This window comes from Gracilinanus agilis, chromosome 2 (assembly GCF_016433145.1).
Source record: "Gracilinanus agilis isolate LMUSP501 chromosome 2, AgileGrace, whole genome shotgun sequence".
Lineage (NCBI taxonomy): Eukaryota > Metazoa > Chordata > Mammalia > Didelphimorphia > Didelphidae > Gracilinanus > Gracilinanus agilis.
The window spans coordinates 18028373-18049207 of NC_058131.1; the positions used below are offsets into that span (position 1 = coordinate 18028373).

Genomic DNA, 20835 nt, shown 5'->3' on the forward strand with positions numbered 1-20835 from the left:
AATTATTATACATCTCTTCACTACAAGATTTCACTAAGCTGGGGAGCTCCTAGATAGAAAAAAAACCCCTCCATTTATGTAGTTCAGAACCTTCTATGCAACTTGTGGTCTCAGAGAGTATCTGAATTACTTGTCCCACACGCACACAATCATGTAAAATATACCAAAAATGAATGCCGTGAAATTACAATGATCCGACTTGGCCCCAAAGAAGAGCCCTGAGAAAGCATTCACCAGTGCCACTACCCCACATTTGCTCTGTTGACAGAAATGGATATCGTAATGTGGAACACTGCCTATATTGAGGGAGTTTGGGGTTGCTTTTGTTCCTTTTATTTATCTCTTCCTTTCTTTAGATAGAATAACTCTGAGGCAATCAGGCAGGGATATACTGGAAAATACAGGTAAATTAATATATATCTATGTGTATGTGTGTGTTTATATGTAAATATAAGGGGAGGCATGTGTGTTTATATGTAAACATAAGGGGAGGCATATATCTCCCCTTATGTTTACATATAAACACACACACTGGGCCTCAGTTTCTTCACCTGTAAAATTGAAGGGAAGTGGATTATGTAATTTCATAACTATTTCAGCTATAAATCTCATGCCCCTTTTATTTCTTCTTAACTCCTTACAATGATTTGCTGAAATCTAAACCAGCATTTTAAAGACAAACCAATATAATCCTAGGGAATCTCCCTTGCTTTCCACTACAACATCATTTCAGTCTCCGCCTCTACAATTTCTCCCAGAAACCTCTGAGCTTTCATAATACTTTTTATAGTTCCCTTCTTCACATATACACAGACTCTGTTGAAGTGTTTATTATTTTTACTGTATTTCTTTTATTTTTCTGTTTCTTACAAAAAACAATTCCTTGGTTAGAGGAAGAGGGAAAATATATTTGGAAAGAAATACACAGTTTTTTAATAAAACATTTTAAATAAAAACAACATTAGGCAAATATGTGGCAGCAATTTTGACCCCTCCAGCAAAGTGTTTTTATTTTTGTTTTATTGCTGACTATAACCTGGAGATAACCTTGATAGATCTAAAGATTGTTAGCATGGCTCAAGTCCCAAATGGTCTTAATTTACTAAAAAAATATGCAAGTCCAGGGCCATTCAAAGAAGCTGTGTGTCTTTCCTCTGAAAATCAGCCTAGCTTAAGTCAGAGAGGTTTATCCCCACAGTAATGATGAGATGATGTGTTAGTTGGGCACAAAAATTTGCAAAGACTGCCATAGAGTCTCAGCCTCCTTATCTAAGGATCACTAAAATTCAGAAGAATTTATATTTAAAAAGTAGTGTTGGATGGGGGAAGCTGGGTAGCTCAGTGGATTGAGAGCCAGGCCTAGAGACAGGAGGTCCTAGGTTCAAATCCGGCCTCAGGCACTTCCCAGCTGTGTGACCCTGGGCAAGTCACTTGACCCCCATTGCCTACCCTTACCAATCTTCCACCTATAAGTCAATACATAGAAGTTAAAGGTTTAAAAAATTAAAAAAACAAACAAACAAACAAAAAAGCAGTGTTGGAGACATTGTATAAATAGAGAAAAATGAGATGGTTTGGTCTTGGGGATGTAAGAAATTAAATTAATAGGTTTGACTAAAATATATGAAAATTATAAATAATATTGTGGTCGCCAATTTAAAATATTACAATTCAAGTCAAAATGACTTTCGATAGTTTTTATTTACAAAATAGGTGGAGAGAGAGAAAGTTGAGAAATACAAAATAGGGGTAGAGATGATATTTAGCCTATCAAAATAAATATTACTCCAGGGCTGGACTCAGCCCAGAACACCTTGTTAACCCTCAACTGGAATTAATCTCTCTCCAGAAGTCAGGAAAGGAAAGTCAACTATTCACTCACCCAAGTTCCCTCCAAGAGGTAGTTTGAGCTGAAAACAATGACCTGTTGAGGATGACTCCTGATGCCAATCTCTAGCCCCAGAAATTCAGGGCTTTTATAGTGACTTCTTGTCTCTTCTCCTCTTCACAGGGGTCAATCACAGCTTTCAAATTGTCTAGCACTGCCCAGGGGGCATATACCCAAATAAACAAGTGATAAATCATGTGCTTTCATCTGCTTTCCTACTCCAACAGTTCTTTCTCTAGAGGCGGATAGTATTTCTTTTCATAAGTCTCTCAGAATTGTCCTGGATCATTGTATTACTGTTAGTAGCAAAGCTCATTACATTTGATTGGTCCACAGTATTGCTGCTACTGTGTACAAGGTTTTCCTTGTTCTGCTTATTTCACTCTGCATCAGTTCATGGAGGTCTTTCCTGCTCTTTCTGAAATGAGGCCATTCATCATTCCTTACAGCACAATAATATTCTATCACCATCATAAGCCAAAATTTCTTCAGCCATTCCCCAATCCATTAGTTTCCAGTTCTTTACCACTACACAAAGAGTTGCTAAAACATTTTTGTACAAATAGATCTTTTTCCAGTTTTTAAATCACTTTGGGATACAAACCTAGCAGTGGTATTACTAGATCAAAGGAAATGCATTGTTTTATAGCCCTTTGGGCATAATTCCAAATTGCCCTCCAGAATGGTTAGATCAGTTCACAACTGCACCAGGAATGCATTAGTATCCCAATTCTGCCACAACCCCTCCAACATTTTCTTTTACTGTCATATTGACCAATATAATAGGTATGAGGTGATACCTCAGAGTTGTTTTAATTTCCATTTATATAATCAAGAATGATCAAGAGAGAACATTTTATATGATTATTGATAGCTTTGATTTCTTCATCTAAAAATGAACATTTTTCAATTGGGGAATGATTTGTATTGTTACAAATTAATGATTTAATTATTTATATATTTGAGAAATGAGACCTTCATCAGAGAAATTTGTTATAAAATTTTCCCAGTTTTTTGTTTCCCTTCCAATATTAGTTTCATTGATTTTGCTTGTACAAAACTTTTTTATATTTAATATAATCAAAATTATTCATTTTATATCCTGCAGTGTTCTCTGTCTCTTGTTTGGTCATAAATTCTTCTCTTCTCTTCTCCACATATCTGACATGTTGACCATTCTATGTTCCCCAAATTTACTTATAGTATTACTCTCCATATTTATACCTTGAAATTTTGATAAAAAATCAAAGATGGTCCCCAAAGTTTTAGATGGAGTCTGTGTGGTTAATTCTGGGGAGGCCATCAATAAGAATGGCTTTGAAACAGCAGGTGTGGATTCATTAGTCTGTCTCAGTTCAGATCATTGGAGGAAGCTACCAGAATCACGAGAACACCGGTGCACTAGAAAGTTCCAAGAGCATTCTGTACAAAGGACAAGACTGAGACCATTACTCAATCACGGAAACTTCAGCAACATGTGAGAGTGTTCCAGATGAACCCCTAAAGTTGCATAGTCTTGGGCAACGTCCCTAGAATTTCTTTCTCAGCTTACAAACAATAGCTGAGTACAAATTTGAGAGTACTTCCTATATCAATACCAAGAAAGGTTATACATTCCAAGTCCGTTGTGATTTGGTGATATTGGCAGGAACTTTGGTTGAGTACCTCCTACAGCAGACCCTTGTAGTAATCCAAGAGACAGCCTGCTAGAAGACAAGATGGGTGAATTTTATGAGCACTCCATTATTTGTTGGCTTTTATTTTGTTTTTAAAAATCGAAATGAAATTAATTCCATAAATAATCATTTCCTAGCTTTCATTGACTCAGAATGGGAATAAATTCATCTGGAGTTGGCAGTGGACAGATGAGAAAACAAAGCTGTCCCATTATGGGGCAAGCAAAAAGATATTTTGTTGGAGTCAAGGCACTAGAAGGGGTCTCAAACTGTGCCACAAATAGAGGAGTGTTCCATGAAGGACCTTGAACAAGTCATTAAATTTCCTTTTTTGTAAAACAAAGGAGTTGGGCGTGATCTCCATATACACACGATATAAATCTTATTATGAAGGCAATGGTGGGGAATCTAGGGGACTCAGTGGATGGAACATGGGACCTGAAGACAGAAAGACTCATCTTCCTGAGTTTGAATCTGGTCTCGGGCACTTACTAGCTATATAATCCTGAGTAAGTCACTTAACCTGTTTGCCTCAGTTTCCTTTTCGATAAAATTATCTGGAGAAGGAAATGGCAAACCACTCTAATATCTTTGCCAAGAAAACCCCAAATGGGGGCACAGATTTGGATATAACTGAAATGACTGAACATCAGGGGAATGTCAGAAACATTTGAAATCAGAAGATGTGATTTCAAATTCCTGTTCCACTATTTTTGGTCTCTATGACCTTAGGCAGTTACTTCATTCCTCTTGATTGCCTACATTCATAGATTTAGAATTGTAAGGAGGCTTAAAGGCCATCTAGTTCAACCCCATAATTTTACAGATGAGGAAACTGAGGCCTGGAAAAGATAAATGATTTCCCCAAGGTCACATAGGCATTAAGCACCAGAGATGGGATGCTCCCTATGCCCTTTGACTCCAGAAAGAAATGCTTTTTCTATATTAGCACATCACTTCTCCCACATGGGACTTCCCTAATCTGAAGGTCCCAGGACTCTAAGTCTAGAGCCGAAAATGACATTAGAGATAAACTAGGGAGTTAGAATGGAGTAAATGAGAGATTACTGGAATTAGAATCAGAAAATCCTAGGTTCAAAATCCTGCCTCATATATTTACTAGTTATAAGACCCTTAACAGGTCATTTAAACTCTGTGTGCCTCAGTTTCCAATTCTGAAAAAAAGAGTATAATGAGAGCATCAACTTCAGAGAATTGTAATGAGAAATAAATGAGATAATATATGTGCAACACTTTTTAAACTTTCAAGTTAAAAATGTTATTTTTATCATCACCATCATCAATGCTTTCTTTGCAACTCCTTTAGCTGTAACTTGTGCTTAAGTCCCCTCCAGGGAACTTAGTAAATAAATTAGCTTTGATACTCTCTAATGCCCATATTTACCATATAACAGCCAGAGTCTACCTAGCTCTTTTGTCTTAGTTCTCCAACTGGACTGAAAACTCTTTGAGGATCGGTATCCTAACTGAGATTTGTATAGCATGGGGCAGTGTGCCAGCCCAGCATACATCACCTCATTTTACTTAGACAATAAGATTGAGTTTGCTTTAAAAATAATCTTTTCTTTGATCTATTGCATCTATTCTTACCTTCCAACTCAGAGGGGAAAAGTGACTTGCCTAGGGTCTCTTGATTATTAAATGCCTAAGACAAGATTAGAAGCCAGATCTTCCCCAGCTCCAAGAACAGAGCAGTTTTACTCCCCAACCTCCAATCCCTCTAACCTTCCAAACAGCATTTTATACTACTTCCTCCCAAAAACAAGCAGGATGGCCATGGGCACCAGGAAGCCCTTTGGGTGAGAAATGTTCATATTTACCACGAGCAGATCTTCATTTACTTTGTGGGTGCCCATTTTTTGCTTCTGTAAACAGCAAAAACAGAGTACCAGCAGGGAGACGATGATGCTCACAGAAACTAAGGAAACACAGAGGATCACTTGACTACCTGGAACATAAGAGAATTAGAAGGTAAGGGAGGCTACAGGGTCCAGGTGCTTAGCATACTGCCCAGCACAGAGTAGGAGGTTAATAAGACTTACTTATTGACCATCTTTGTAGGACAGGATCATAAAATGTAACATTAAATCTAGAACCATAGACCTAGAACTAGAAGGGACCCAAGAGGCCATCTATCCCAACATCCTCATTTTACAAGTGAGGAAACTGAGGACAAAAGAGAGTAATGGGATATTCAATCTAGACAAGAAGGGACCTAAACACAGAGAGAGCAGAGGTTTAAACTGTTTTGTAGTAACCCTGCTGAGGGACCCTACTTGATTATATTTTAGTATTAGCTTCCAAATTCAGTTCTTTTTTTTAACAAAACCTTGCTGTCTCCATGCTAAGGAGGACCTGGGAGTTTCTTATAAGCAATACAGGATTACTAAAATGAAGGCAAGCTGGGTGCTTGTTTCAGATCCCCATGAAACTAGAGTAGGTGTGGTTGAATAAAGGGAAGTCGTGACATGTGGCTAGGTTAGCAATGAGGGTAATTGGAAGGTCATAGAGGCAAAAAAGCAAAGGATTTCAGAGTTGGAAGGAGCATCAACATTCACCATCTTACTGGGTTCTAACCCAAAAAATTACTTTGCAAGAGCCCTGGCATAAGGTGGGAAACATTCTATATTGGCATAACCCATGCCAGTTCTGGTTAACCCTAACTGTTGCCTTTTCCCACCCCCTCCTATCAAGCATTCATGTCTCTTTTTCCTCTTCATTATTTTTGGCCCTTCTTGTACCAGATAGGAAAGAATCCCACCCTCCTTCTGCTTGAGAGCTCTTAAAGAACTTAAATGAGTGTATCAAGATCTCCTTTCTGCCTGCCCTCCACCATCTCTCTTGTTTCCTGTTCTTCAAGCTAAACATTTTCCATTCCCTCACCAAATCCTCAAGACCTAAGAGAGTGAGTGTGGTGTAGTAGAAAGAGCATGGGCTTTACAGCCAGAGGATTTGAATTCAAATTCTCCCTGTATAACTTATTACATGTGAAGCCATGAAAAAGACACTCCAGCTCATTGGAGTGCAGGTTCCTCATCAGTAAAATAAGGACTTTGGACCTATTCCCATTCATCAGTGCCTTTCATAAAAGTGATACCCAGAAAAGATCAATTAGGGATTGCTAGGGGGCTCAGTGGATAAAGAGCCAGGCCCAGAGATGGGAGGTCTTGAGTTCAAAGCTAGCCTCAGACATTTCCAAGCTGTGTGACCCTGAGCAAGTAATTTCACACCACTTACCTAGCCCTTACTGTTCTTCTGCATTGGAACTGATGCTTAATACTGATTCTAAGACAGTAAAAGTAAGGGTTTAAAAAATGACCAATCAGAGTACTTTTGACATAATCTGCCTAGATCAGAGTACAGTGGAACAGTCACTGAGTCCCATTCTCTCCTGATTCTTGGAAGGTCCTGCTCCCTTAATGCAGACTAAGAGTACTTTAACTGATTAAGGAAGCTGGGTTAGAGTTGGTACCACTTTACACTGTTGTCTCCTACTGAGCTTGCCATCCATTAAATCCCCCAGTTCAACAAGAGGAGCAGAAAGATGTTTTCAATCCAGATTAGACTAGAAGAGGGCTCTTAGTAGGAGATACTATCCTATCTGAGAACCAGGCATGATCAATACTTGTATATGGCTTGTAAAGCTTAGTGTGTGGTCTTGGGTGGAAGCATCATGTGATGGAAAGAAATGCTCAGTGAGCACAGCCCCCCAAAAACTTGGGTTCAAATATTCAATTCCTCACCAGTATGACCTTGGCCAAATTCCTGTTGTTGTTGTTTCTGGAGAGCAGATACCTCATCTCTAAAATGGGAGGCTTGGACTAGACAGACTCAGATACCCTTTCTAGCTCACCTCTCCCCCCCCCCAAGTTATTTCCACATCCTCTTGCCCCTCCATAAGTAGGACAGACATACCAGTAGTACTTTCCTGGGATGGATCCTTCAGTTCAATCCCTATATTGAGGATTGGGTGGCGAATCAAACACATTGTTGTCCATTTCTGGGGAAGCTGGGCACGTACATAGGTGAAGTTGCTGATGATGGTCACGGTCTTGTCAGGGTTCCAAACATGTGACAGATGTGGGGTCACCACTAAGCCATCTGGCAAGTCCCAAGTGATCTCAGGGGCTGGTTTTCCTGTCACAGAGCAGCTTGCAACCAGTACTTCCCCTTCTTCCCCAGTCAGGAACTGGGCATCCACCTGAGGTTCTGAGATGGCTGTTGGTACAATAGAGAGCCCCAGTTAAAAATCCTGAAGGGACTGAAGCTTCAGCCTCACCAAACCCCACTCCCAGGCCACTCTACTGGTACTGCAAGAGTTAAACCCTTGAATTCACACCCACAGAGCTCAGTTGAAGAAATCTGGATGTTCAGCCTAGAAAGAATGGTTAGGGGAGGACATGGGGTGGCAGGAGAGCCTGATAGCTATATTTCATTTCATGTCATTTGGAGGGATTGTATGGGAAAGAATTAGACTTTTTCTCCTTGGCCACAGAAGACAGAATTGGAAACAATGTGGGGAAGTTGCGAAGAGGGAGGTTTAACTTTGAGATGAGAAAACAAAACAAAGAAAACTCCCTAACAATTAGAGTTGCCCCAAAGTAAAGGAGGCACTACTGGGAGATGGCAGGTTCTCCAGTATTGGAGGTCTCCAAGCAAAGACTGACTGATCATTTGTTGAGTTTGATCTTGAGGTTTTAGTTCAGATACTCATTGTGAGAGGTGGCCTCTGAGTCCCTTTTCCAGCACTGGGCAGCATCTCTCTATCCCCAGGGCCTTGTATTAAACATGCCCAGGCAAAGGTTCCAGGAACAGTCCTTGAATTTCCACTGAGCAGGCCCCATGGGAAAGAGAGAGGCCACCACATCTGAAATTAAGTTCTTCTCTAATTATAAAAGTGAAATCTTTGCTCTATCAGTGAGAAATGGAGGGGAACCCCATCCCCCTAACACTCCCACATAGACTTTTGACATTTCCTTAAAATTATTTTGTGCCAAATATGGTTTAGTGAAAAAAAAGCAAAAACTGGAGTCAGAAAGACCTAGATTTGAGTTCTCCCCCAACATTTACTAGCTGTGAGACCATGGGAATGCCTCTTTACCTCTTAAGTCAATTGTTTCTTCACCTGTCAAATCAGGGGGTTCATAACCTGGCCTCTCTGCCTTCCCATTCTTCTTACACTTTCCACTTTATGCCACCCAGTAATCCAGTAACACTGACCTTCTTTCAGTTCCACACACAGCAATCCATCTCCCACCTCTGGGCCTCTGCATTGCCTGTCCTCCATGCCTGGAATGCTTTCTCTTAGCTTCCTTTAACATTAAGGAAACCTTTTCCAGTCCTGCTACTGTTAGATCTTCCCTCTCTGAGATGACCTTCTATGTGCTCTGTAGATGTCTTCTTTTTTTAACTTCATTATTAGATTTTAACTCCACCATTAGAATGTGAGTTCCATGGAGGCAGGGACCATGCCTTTGCCTTTTTAAAATTAAATCTACAGTAATTAGGAAATAAAAAAGCCCTTTAAATGTACTTGTTTACTGATTGCCTAGAAGAGAAAGTCTCTCAAGTGTCTGGAGCCTTCTTGAATACTTCTAGTCTTTGATGGATCCCCTCTGGTGAACTTCTGGGACACTGACTGGCTGCCCCATAGGACACTAGATGCCCCATAGCATATCTTAATTTTGGTGGAGTTTTCATGTATAAGAAACCATCTTTCTGAAACTAGACTTGGAGCTCTATAATGTTTGGAAGTGAGTACTATGCTTCCTTGCCTCTGCTTTAGGGTTGGACTCAGTGTCATTAATCTATTAGGCATCATCTTCTCTAAGAAAAGACTAGAAGAGACTCTTTTTTTAAACCCTTAACTTCTTTGTATTGGCTCATAGGTGGAGGAGTATTAAGGGTGGGCAATGGAGATCAAGTGACTTGCCCAGGGTCACACAACTGGGAAGTGTCTGAGGCCGGACTTGAACCTAGGACCTCCCATCTCTAGGCCTGGCTCTCAATCCATAGAAGAGACTCTTTTAAAAAAAAAAGGTTTATAGGTCATGTTGAGGAAGAGCAAGATGAACCAGATACCTTCCAAAGAGTCCTTCTTATCCTAAACATTTTTGTCTGAAAACCTTTGAAAAAGACTGTCTAGGACTCCTCATCCCCTCCAGTAAGCTACAAGAAAATGGATCAAAGCCATTTCCTAAACTTGGCCAGTAATAGGGTTCAAGGATGGTCAAGAGGGAGTCATTCATCCTCTTTGAGATTCCATTGACCTGAATGTTAGAACAAGGATACAGGGAGTAGCTAGCTTACCTATTCATGACTACCCAAGAATTACATTAATATATGACTTTTTGAAAATAAAGATCATTTGATTCTTTGTTCTTCTTCCTATACCTGGCACCTAGTAGCACACATGTTACACAGTAAGGGCTCAATCAATATCAATTGATTGATTGATTTATTGATTAGCCATAGACTTTCTTCTGTGGAAAGGACCATGGATAGCATCCGAACAAGAATCCTCTCTACAATATACTCTGCAAGTGGCCATTCAACCTCTACTTGGTGAGCTCAAATATGGGAGAGTTGGGTACTTCCCAAGGCAGCATACTCTACTTTGGGACAGCTCTAATTGTTGGAAGAGCTGTAATTGCATCTAGCCAAACCTGTCTCGTTGTAACATGGACCCAGTGAGCCCCAGCTCTGCCCTTTGGGACCCAGTCAACCAAGTCCCTGCTTCCAAGAGCAGCCAGATCCTTCAAAAAAGTAATCAAACTTGAGCTCGTATTCTCTTTGGTCTTTTTTCTTTCAGGATAAACATCCCCTTTACATGTAAATCCACTCAACTGCTGATCCTCTCAGGAAGTCCCCATATGTCCTCAGTGACACTTGGTATTTTCTTCCCTGACCCATGCCAGCAGGAATCACTATTTATCATCTCCTGCTTTTGTTCACCCCTCCTTCTTCCTTTTTTTTAACCCCTCGCCTTCTATCTTAGAATCAAAATTATGCATAGTTTCCAAGGCAAGGTCTGTTAGGGCTAGGCAATAGGGATGAAGTAAGTCACTTTCTAGACCTCCCAGATCCTAGCTTAGCTCTCAATCCTCTGAGCCATCTAGCTGTCCCCAGCCCCTCTCTTCTTTTAGGAGGGACGAGAAATCTGCTGATAATTGTGAATGGGAGCTGGGAAGGGAAGAAAGCAAGGGTAAAACTCTTCAAAGTCCCTCTGCTCTCATTTACCCCACACCATGGCTGGCTGGTCCAGCGCAGTCCTCATCTCATCATAATAATAGCTAACATACATATTTTCACTTTAAGACTGACAATGTACTTTCCCTTCAACAGCCATAAGAGATAAGTAAACCGTGTATTATTCTTCCATATTATAGAGAGCCTTCCAAAAGCCACTGGCTGGAGGTGCCATAGCTGCCACATATCTGAATTAAAATTCAAACCAAAGTCGTCAGGTTCCGTGTTCAGAGGCATTTGGCATAGGCTTTATACACATATCCTCTATTTCCTCCAGGGAATGGGTGCTGCTTGAGGGCAACAGTACTTAGAATAGCTCCTCATGTATCTTTGTGGTTGTTTAACCATGTCCAACTCTTTGTGACTCCAAAAACCATGCTGACCCCATGGGCTTTTCTTGGCAGATATTGGAGTGGTTTACTGTTTCTTTCTCCAGTGGATTAAGACAAAGAGAGATGGAAGAACTTGGCCAGGGTCACATAGCTAGCTAGTAAGTGTCTGAGGCAGGATTTGAACTCAAGACTTCCAGACTTTAGGCCCAGATCTCTGTCCACCAAGCTTCTTAGCTGCTTCCTCCACTTATAAGGAAAGAGATGGACTTCTAGGTCTGGATTTTAAAGTCCTTCATAATCTGGCTCTAAACTGTCTCTCCACATTCATTTTAGTTTACTTCTCTTTATATTCTCTGTGTTCTTGACAAACTGGACTATTTGCTGTTTCTGTTATACTATAGTACATTATCGAGGCATCTAGGCAGCTCAGTAAATAGAGCACTGGGCTTGGAGTTAGGAAGATCAAAGTTTAAATGTGATTCCAGTCACTCTATGTGACTCTGGGCAAGTTACTTAACCCTGCTTGCCTCAGTTTTCTTTTCTGTAAAATGAGTGGAGAAGGAAATAGTGAACCACTCCAGGATCTTTACCAAGAAAACCTCAAATGGGACCACAAAGATTTGGACATGACTGAAACAACTACAAGAAAAAAGTAAATTCCTCTCTACTGCCTCTGGGTCTTTGCAGTCAGTGTCCCATGACAGGAATGCTCTCCCTCATCTCCAGATTCTGTAGCTCACTTCAAGGCTCAGCGCAAATGCTCCCTCCTTCAAAAACCCTTCCCTGACTTTTTTTTCATATCTTGTTCTCCCCCAAAGGAATCACTATGGATTTCTTTTGCATATACGCTTTACTTCATATCTATAAACATGATATGATGCTCCTGGAGGGTAGAATCCGTTACGTTTTCATGTGTCAGTGCCCACTGGGGCAGAGCTTCTGGCACATCATAGGCACTTAACAAAAGTCTGGTGATAGACAGACTAGGGGAATGAAACTACTCGAGGGCAGGGACTATTTTACTCTTCTTTGTCTCCCCAGTAAGAGACAGTATGCCTAGCCTACAGTAAGTACTTAATAAAGAACCAACAGAAAGAAGGCATTGTTTTACATGTGCATATTTCTTTTTATTAAATAATGCCTTCTCTAATGGGAGAGGAGAGGGAGAGAGGGAGTTACCTGGATATTTTCATGTAACAAAGAAATAAATTAACTAATTTTTTTAAAGATGCTTTCTGCTTGATTGATGGATGTAGACACTAAATGACCACACCAATGCAACTATCAATAAAGATCCTTTAAACAACTAATATCTGCCCCTGTATCAATGATCCCATTGATACATTCCCCATTAATCTGGATGGTGATCAAAGGTTCTTTATTGTCATTGAGATTCAATATAACATATGTAAATAAGTCTTGACTGATCACACATTATAAAACCAGTGGAAATGCACATTGGATATGGGGGGGGGTGAAAGTAAAAACAGGAATCATGTAACCATGGAAAATTTTTTCTAAATAATTAAGATATTTAAATCTAAAAAAAAAACTCTTCTCTTATGATCTTACACTTATCTTATAATCAATGCTGTGTATGACTTCTAAAACAGAAGAGAGGTAAGGAGTAGGCAATGGGGGTTAAGTGACTTTCCCAGGGTCACACACTGCTTTATTAATTTAAAAAAAATACTGAGATTAGAGTCAGATGGTCTGAGTTTGAATCCTGACTGCCACCCATGTGGCTTCAGACAAGTCTCTTCTCATGTCTAGGTGTATTTCCTCATCTCTTCCCTTTGCAGCTTCCTTTTCTGTGTTGTCTTCTAGGATCCATTGAAGTGGAAGAGCCTCGAGGGCAGAGATTATCTTTCTTCTTTGTATTTGTATCCCAAGTGCTTAGCACATTGACTGGCACCCAGTAGGCACTTAACACATGTTTATAGAATCTTTAGAATGAACATTTGGGAAGTCTAAGGAGCCCTTCTCACTCTAGTGTGACTTGACAGCAGAAACTGAGCAGGGGACCACACAACCCTGCTCTACGGGAAGGACTGACCACACAACTACTTCCCTATTGGAGCTGAGTGTGTCATTCCCCTTGCCACACCATGCACTCTGAAGTCTGCTTAGCCAGCCCAGGTTTGTCTTCATGGTTCCAGACATCAATTTTTAGGGATGTTTTGGGCATCTCAAACTATTTCCAAGACTGAACTCATTGCCCTTTTCCCTAGTCCACCCAACCTTCCTCACTTGCTTTTTATCATTCAGAGTTTGTTTTTTTGGTTGTAGAGACCTTGTCTCCTTCTTTAACCCAAGTTGGAAAGGCATGGGCCACTCATAGGCCTGATCCCATTGTAGAAGCTTGGTTGTGCTCCTAGTCTGCCCGTCCTTAGTGAGCCTAGGAGCAGCCTGCCCTTTGATAAACATCAGTTGGTTATACGTTCATATGTTGCTTCTCTTGATAATGATCTAGTCTACCATCTTTGTTCTGCTTCTGTCCTTGAATCCCCCTAGAGCCTGGCACCATGCCCGGCACATAAATGGAACCAAAACCAGTCGAGGATATTCACAAAATGAATGTCCCAGGCCCTCAAGCTCTGACATTGTTGGAACATTTTATGATTTTATTCCCAGCTGGAGATTTTAGGAATTAGAAGTGACCTAGAAGTTAATATCTTGCCATGACCCTGACCCCCTCACTTCCTCTTTTGTAGGAAGCATCATGGATAGAATTCTGGGCTTGGGGGTCATGAAGACCTGAGTTCAAATTCGGCCTCAACTCATCACTAGATAAATAACCTAGGGCAAGTCTCTGAATCTCTTCAAGCCTCATTTTCCCTATCTATTAAATGGGGATAATAATAGCATCTAGCTCCCAGCATTGTTATGAGAAGAAAATGATATGAAAGTTGTAAAAGGCTTAGTACAGGGTCTAGGTCACAGTAAGTGCTCTGTAAATATTAGCTATTATTATTATTTTCATTATTATTAAGGAAATTAATGCTCAGAGATGTACAAGGCTTTCCTCATGGTCACCCAGTTAATGAATGATATAGTAATTATAAAAGGCTTGGCACAGTGCCTGGCACACAGTAAGTATTACAGAAATGTTAGCTATTACTATTATTTTTACTCTAATTATTAAGGAAGTTAATTAATCAATTAATTTTATGTATTAGTTTTTAATATATTTTATTTGTTATATTAATAAATTAATGACATTAATTAATATAACTAATAATTCATCAAGGAAGTCAAAGACATGCAGTGATTTCCTCATAGTTACTCAGTTAACCAATAGTAGAACCCAACAGGAAGGCAGCTCCCTTCACTCTTGGCCTCGTGCTCTTTCTACAGCATCATATTGCCTCTCCAGTAGGGTCTTCCCTTCCTAAGACCTTGACCCTGGAGACCTCCACCCTCTTCCTCCTATTTCTCTTGGTCAGCATCTTTCCTCAGCAGCAACTTGATGACTTCCCAGCACAACACACACTAGGTCAGCTATGTAAAGCATAAACAATAATTTACGGTAATGGATAGAGATCTTGGAGTCCCAAATATAAAGTCAAGGGAAGTGACTGGTCTAAGGTCAAGCAGCTGATTGGTGACATCACCAGAATTAGAACCCAGGTCTGCTGACTCTTAGACCAGTGCTTAAAAATATCTCTGTCACACCTTTCACTTGCTAATTGTTTCTTATCTCTAGGATGACAAATATATAGCTTTCTTGGCAAGAGCAGCTTTGCAGAGCCTGAGAGAATGATTGTGACCATAAGCAGAAAGACCTTGACAGGATCTCAGAGGCCACTTAGTTCAATTCCCTTCCTTTTGGATAGATGAGAAAACTGAAGCCAGGAAGCTAAGGGGCTTGGGTAGTACCAGAGGTTGGGCTTGAACCTCCATACTCTGACCAAGAATCAATGCTCTTTCTACTCTAGGATGCTCAGTATCTACTCCAAGTCCTTTATTTTACAATTGAGAAAAATGAAGCTAAGAAAGTTTGTGACATTTTTGAAGTAGTCAGGGGACAAGGTCAGGATCTCTAGTATTTCCAGGTCTAAAAAGAAGGGAACTCAGAGGTTATCTTGCCCAGACTTGATTGTTTGTTTGTTTGTTTTAGCTAAGGAAACTAAGGCCCAGGGAGGCTCTGGTCCTGGAGTTCAAATCTAGCCTCAGACATTCACTAGCTGTATGATTCTGGGCAAGTCACTTAACCCTGTTCGCCTGAGTTTACTCCTCTGTAAAATGAGTTGGAGAAGGAAATGGTAAACCATGCCAGTATCTTGCCCAAGAAAACTCTAATGGGCTCTTAGAGAGTACGACATGACTGAAAAAAAAATAACAAACAAACTACAACCAAAAGTGTCATTGATAGGATTTGAACCAATGTTTTATTCTGGAAATAGAGAATAAATTGGCAAAGGACACAGAGGAAGTATGGAAACACTGTGCTGAGCCCTTAACAAATGTTAACTCATTTAATCATCCCTGTGAGGCAGATGCTATTTTATGATTGAGGAAACTGAGGTGGCCAGAGGTAAAGTGACTTGCCCAAGTGCCTGAAGTTGAATTTGAACTCAGCTCCTCCTGACTCTGTTCCCAGTGTTCTATCCACAGCAGCCTCTTACTACCTCTATTTCTTATGGCATGAACTTGAGCCCTTTAACACCTTGTTTGCCCTCCTAGGAACATTCTCCTTGTAGGGAGAAGGATGCTTCTGGGATTTCATTGATATAGAACATTCCCAGTGAGGAAAGCCCCTTTTCCAAGGCAAAGTGACACTATCTCTTCCATCCATCATCGTAGAAAGTTGCCTGGGTGTTGTGGGTGATGTGATTTGCCCAGAAATATTGGCTCTGGGGCCAACTATGAAGTCATTCTGGCAGGCCACCTCTAACTCCTTGTGATTGTCCATCTTACTATGTAATAGGGCAGCTAGGTAGCACAATGAACAGAGCACTCAGCTTGGGATTACAAAGATTCCTCTTCTTTTTTTTAAACCCTTACCTTCCATCTTAGAATTAATACTGTGTATTGGTTCTAATGCAGAAGAATGGTAAGAGCTAGGGAATGGGGTCTTAAGTCACTTGAGTGACTTGCCCAGGGTCACATACTTGGGAAGTGTCTGAGGTCAAATTTGAACCCAGGACCTCTCATCTCTAGGCCTGGTTCTCAATCCACTGAGCTACCCAACTGCTCTCAAGACTCCTCTTTCTGAGTTCAAATCTGGCCTCAGACACTTCCTAGCTGTGAGATACTGGGTGAGTCACTTAACTTTGCCTCAGTTTCTTCATCTGTAAAATAAACTACAGAAGGAAAAGATGAACTGCTCCAGTATTTTTGTCAAGAAAACCCCAAATGCGGTCATGGAGACTCAAACACGATTGCAAAATGATTGACTAACACTATGTACTGCCCAGGAGAGAAAACAATAATCCAAATATGATATAGCCTGGGGAAAAAGCAGAGAGATGATCATCTTCCCTGCCTACTACATCTCTCTTTTCTTTTTTTAAACCCTTACTTTCTGTATTATAATCAATACTAAGCACTGGTTCAAAGTAGAAGAACAGTAAAGGCTAGGAGATTGGGGTTTGGGGATTTGCTCAGGGTCACATAACTAAGAAAGGGTCAGATTTGAATCCAGGGCCTCTATTCTCTAGGCTTAGAACTATTCACTATGCCACCTAGCAGCCCCTACATCTCTTTTAATACACTTAATAATCAAAATAACAGTGTGTATTTATTTATTAACCCCTCACCTTCCACCTTAGAATCAATACTGTGTATTGGCTCCAAGGCAGAAGAGTGGTAAGGGGTAGGCAATGGGAGTTAAGTGACTTGCCCAGGGTCACATGACTAGGAAGTGTCTGAGACCAGATTCAAATGCAAGACCCCCTGAAGGTCTCTAGGCCTGGCTCTCAATCCACTGAGCCACCCAGCTGCCCCCAATAGTGTGTATTTAATAACCTAAGAATACACTAGTTTTTTTGACTACCATATTATATTATGGACTCATACGTGGCTTTCAGTCCTCTGAGGGTTCTCCCCCATAAATCATGCCTCCCAGATATTCTATAGGCCAAGAAGATTGTTTTGCTCCTCTATGACATCTTGCAACAAACCCTATTAAACCATGATTCACTTTTTGATATCTCGGTTAGTTTTGCTGGAGTGTTCATTTCTGCCACTTTTCAAATTCCTTCTCATAAAAGATTATCTCTTGCAAAGGGATCAGTAGACATATATATAGGAAAGTGGAAGTGATATAAAATTATGTGTGTGCGTCCATTTTTTGTATTTTATTATCATTATTATTATTATTATTCATTGTATTTTATCAAAATCCTCCACATTTTGATTGCATTAGTCAATGATTGTCTATTGCTCTTTATTAGTTCTCTCCTGATTTCCCCTTGCCTTTCTCCTGCTGCTTAAGTGTTAAACCGGTTCCAGTGACCATTTCCATTAGCCTCTATCATCTCATTCCGAAGCCTCATCTACATTTCCTCAAATGAGTCTTTTTTTTCTTTTTTTTCCCTTCCAATAACTCCAAAACTGTTCCTTTCCTCTTCCTCCCTGTCTTCGAGCTCTTGCCATCTCCAACAGTGTTTCCAAGCCTGCTGTTCTTCTCTTCTTTTCTATTGACAGTTTTGACTCTTTCAGCCTTAAACAGATGAGAACTTTGGGATGCCTCTTTCACCCTCCCTTCCCCAGTTGGGACTTTTGGAAAGGAGTTATTTTTTGCCACCCAAAACATTTCTAGAATCTTCTGGGCTGGATTGCAAAGAAGCTTCCTGGTAGCCAAAGGTTAGACCACAAGAACCAGGCTGATCTTTAGAAACCACTTAAGCTTTCAGTTAAACCTCATTCTAGTTGTGAGACCTTAGACAAGTTCATCCAGATCTCAGAGCTCAGTATACCCATCTATAAGATGGGAGTAAAAAGAATCACACTACCATCCTTCCAGGGTTCTTAAGAAGAAAGGACTAAGGGGGCAGCTGGGTTGCTCAGTGGATTGAGAGTCAGGCCTAGAGACGGGAGGTCCCAGGTTCAAATCTGGCCTCAGACACTTCCCAGCTGTGTGACCCTGGGCAAGTCACTTGACCCCCTTTGCCCACCCTTACCACTCTTCCACCAAGGAGCCAATACACAGAAGTTAAGGGTTAAAAAAATAAAGAAGACGAAAGGACTGGGCAAACCTTAATTACAATAACTAAAGATATAGACCTTATTGCTAGTAGAAATGTCTTCCAAGTAGAAAAGAATGCAGTCTTCTGAATGGGAAAGCAGAAACCTCAGTGTATTGGAGGGATGGGTACATTTAGTAGGTACTAAAGGTAACTTATTATTTTCATCTTATAGATGAAAAAACTGAGGGGTATTGAGCCCTAGCATCACAGGAGGATAGATTGAGATCTGGATGATATCTTAATGGCCAAGGAGTTCTGGCCCATTATTTGATAGTTGAGGAACTTGAAATACAACATTGTTCAATGATTTGTCCAGGGTGCACATGAAAATACATAATAAATTGAATATAATTAACCATAAATATAAATAATTAAATGTAATAAATTGAGACTCAAATGGAACCTGAGAAGCCAATTAGTCCAGTTTTCTCATTTTGCATATGAGGAAACTGAAACCCAGAAAACTCAGTTGGGTCAAGGTGACTCAGCTCATAAGTGTCAGAAGCAAGAGTCAAACCTAGAACTTTCTGACTTCAAGTCCAGGACTCTTTACCTTAAACTTTGCTTTGACAAATGAGAAAACTGGAGTGAATCTTAGAGATGATATTGTGCATCTACTTCATTTTACAGATAAGGAAACTGAGCCTCAGAAAGGCTAAATGATTTACTCATATTTGCCCACTGATTTAGTGTCAAGAGGCAGGACTTGTTTAGCCAAAACCAGTTCTGGATTCCACTATTTCTCATTGTCTCACAGACATTTCTTTCTTTTTTTAAACCCTTACCTTCTGTCTTGGAGTCAATACTGTGTATTGGCTCCAAGGCAGAAGAATGGTAAGGGTAGGCAATGGGGGTCAAGTGACTTGCCCAGGGTCACACGGCTGGGAAGTGTCTGAGGTCACATTTGAACCTAGGACCTCCCTTCTCTTGGCCTGGCTCTCAGTCCACTGAGCAACCCAGCTGCCCCCTCACAGACATTTCCATCCCAGGCAGAGAGTACAATGGCAAATTAACATGGTAAACAAGGAGTAGGTGAAAGTGAAAATATACCCATCCCTCCAACACACTGAGGTTTCTGCTTTCCCGTTCAGAAGACTGCATTCTTTTCTACTTGGAAGACATTTCTATTCTATTATATTAGAAATAAGGTCCATTTCTTTAGTTATTTTAATTAAGGTTTACCCAGTCCTTTCTTCTTAAGAACCCTGGAAGGAGGGTGATGTGATTATTTTTACTCCCATTTTATGGAGATAAATACAGAGTTCTGAGACCTGGATTAACTTCTCTAAAGTCTCACAGTTTAGAAAAATTGGAACCAGGATTTGATGCAGTGCCGGTCCTGAATTTAGGAATTTTGATCTTCATCAGTTCAAATCTGGCCTAAGATACTTACTAAGTGTGTGACCCTAGACAAGTCACTTAACCCTGTTTATCTCAGTTCCTCATCTGTAAAATGAGCTGGAGAAGAAAATGACAAAGCAGTCCAGTATCTTGGATAAGAAAACCCCAAATGAAGTGACAAAGAGTCAGACACGACTGAAATGACTCAGTAATCTCAATCAAAAATCTACCACAGACGAATATTTTCAAATTCCCAGCTAACCCTCCTGCTAACTGAGATCAGATAAATTTTTTTTTGCTTGCCTATCCTTTATTTCCTATTTACCCTGCTTAGGAAAAAGAAAACAAAACAAAAGGCTTCTACCCTCTTCCTTAGAGATCTGAAGTCCTGCCTCACTCCTTCTCTTCATGAACACTGATCTTTGCTGCAAATAGAATTCTGGGCAGTTCCCTGTTTAGATTCCTGACTTTGTTATGGTTCCTAGAGAGAGAGGCAGTTACTTTTCCTCATCTCCACTCTCCACCACTGGCTTGCACAACTGCCTTAGTGTTGTGATTGCAGATCTTTAAGAGATGAAATGCCACACCCCAATTCTCCTCCTTCTCCCCACCCTCCACTTTGCCCCAGACAGGGGAGGGAGGAAGCAATCCCTTTGGGCTCTGGGCAGAGGGGTAGATGATGTGAGAAATGTCCTCAGGCATGTATGGAGAGGGGGAAGTTTGAAGCTCAGCCCCAGTCCCTCTGGCTTTCTGGTAACAAACTCTGGTGAGTGATGGTGTGTGTGCCCACAGAGAGGGCTCTGAGTGCTCCTCTGGCATGCAAGCCATAGGTTTGCCACCACAGGTCTAGTGGACATTTCCACCTGGTTACCTCCCAGGTATCTCAAACTCGATGTGGCTAAAACTGAACTCATCTTGTTTGCTTCTGAACTCACCAGTCCTCTGAACTTGCTCAGCTCATTTATCCAGGTTCACCACCTTGTGTCATCCTTGATTACTCTGCCTCATTCCCACAGCTCATCAGTTGCTAACTGTTGTCATTCTTACCTGCACAAAATCTCTGGTATATAGTGTGTCCTCTTCAATGACATATCCATCTCCTAAATTATTTTTTAATAATGTTTACTTTCCCTCTT

The 20835-nt window shown here is 40.6% G+C and overlaps 1 protein-coding gene across 1 annotated transcript in view; it reads right to left on the reverse strand.

The window, feature by feature from the left end:
- Nucleotides 1–3495: 3495 nt before the first annotated feature.
- Nucleotides 3496–20835, reverse strand: part of LOC123234480 (OX-2 membrane glycoprotein-like) — a 30395-nt gene continuing 13055 nt past the window's right edge. Inside the window, exons 3-5 of the mRNA XM_044660379.1 lie at nt 7501–7803; nt 5406–5533; nt 3496–3591 (exon numbers count right to left, since the gene is read on the reverse strand). Coding sequence (XP_044516314.1) covers nt 3496–3591; nt 5406–5533; nt 7501–7803 — 527 coding nt within the window. The remainder of the gene's footprint in view (nt 3592–5405; nt 5534–7500; nt 7804–20835) is intronic.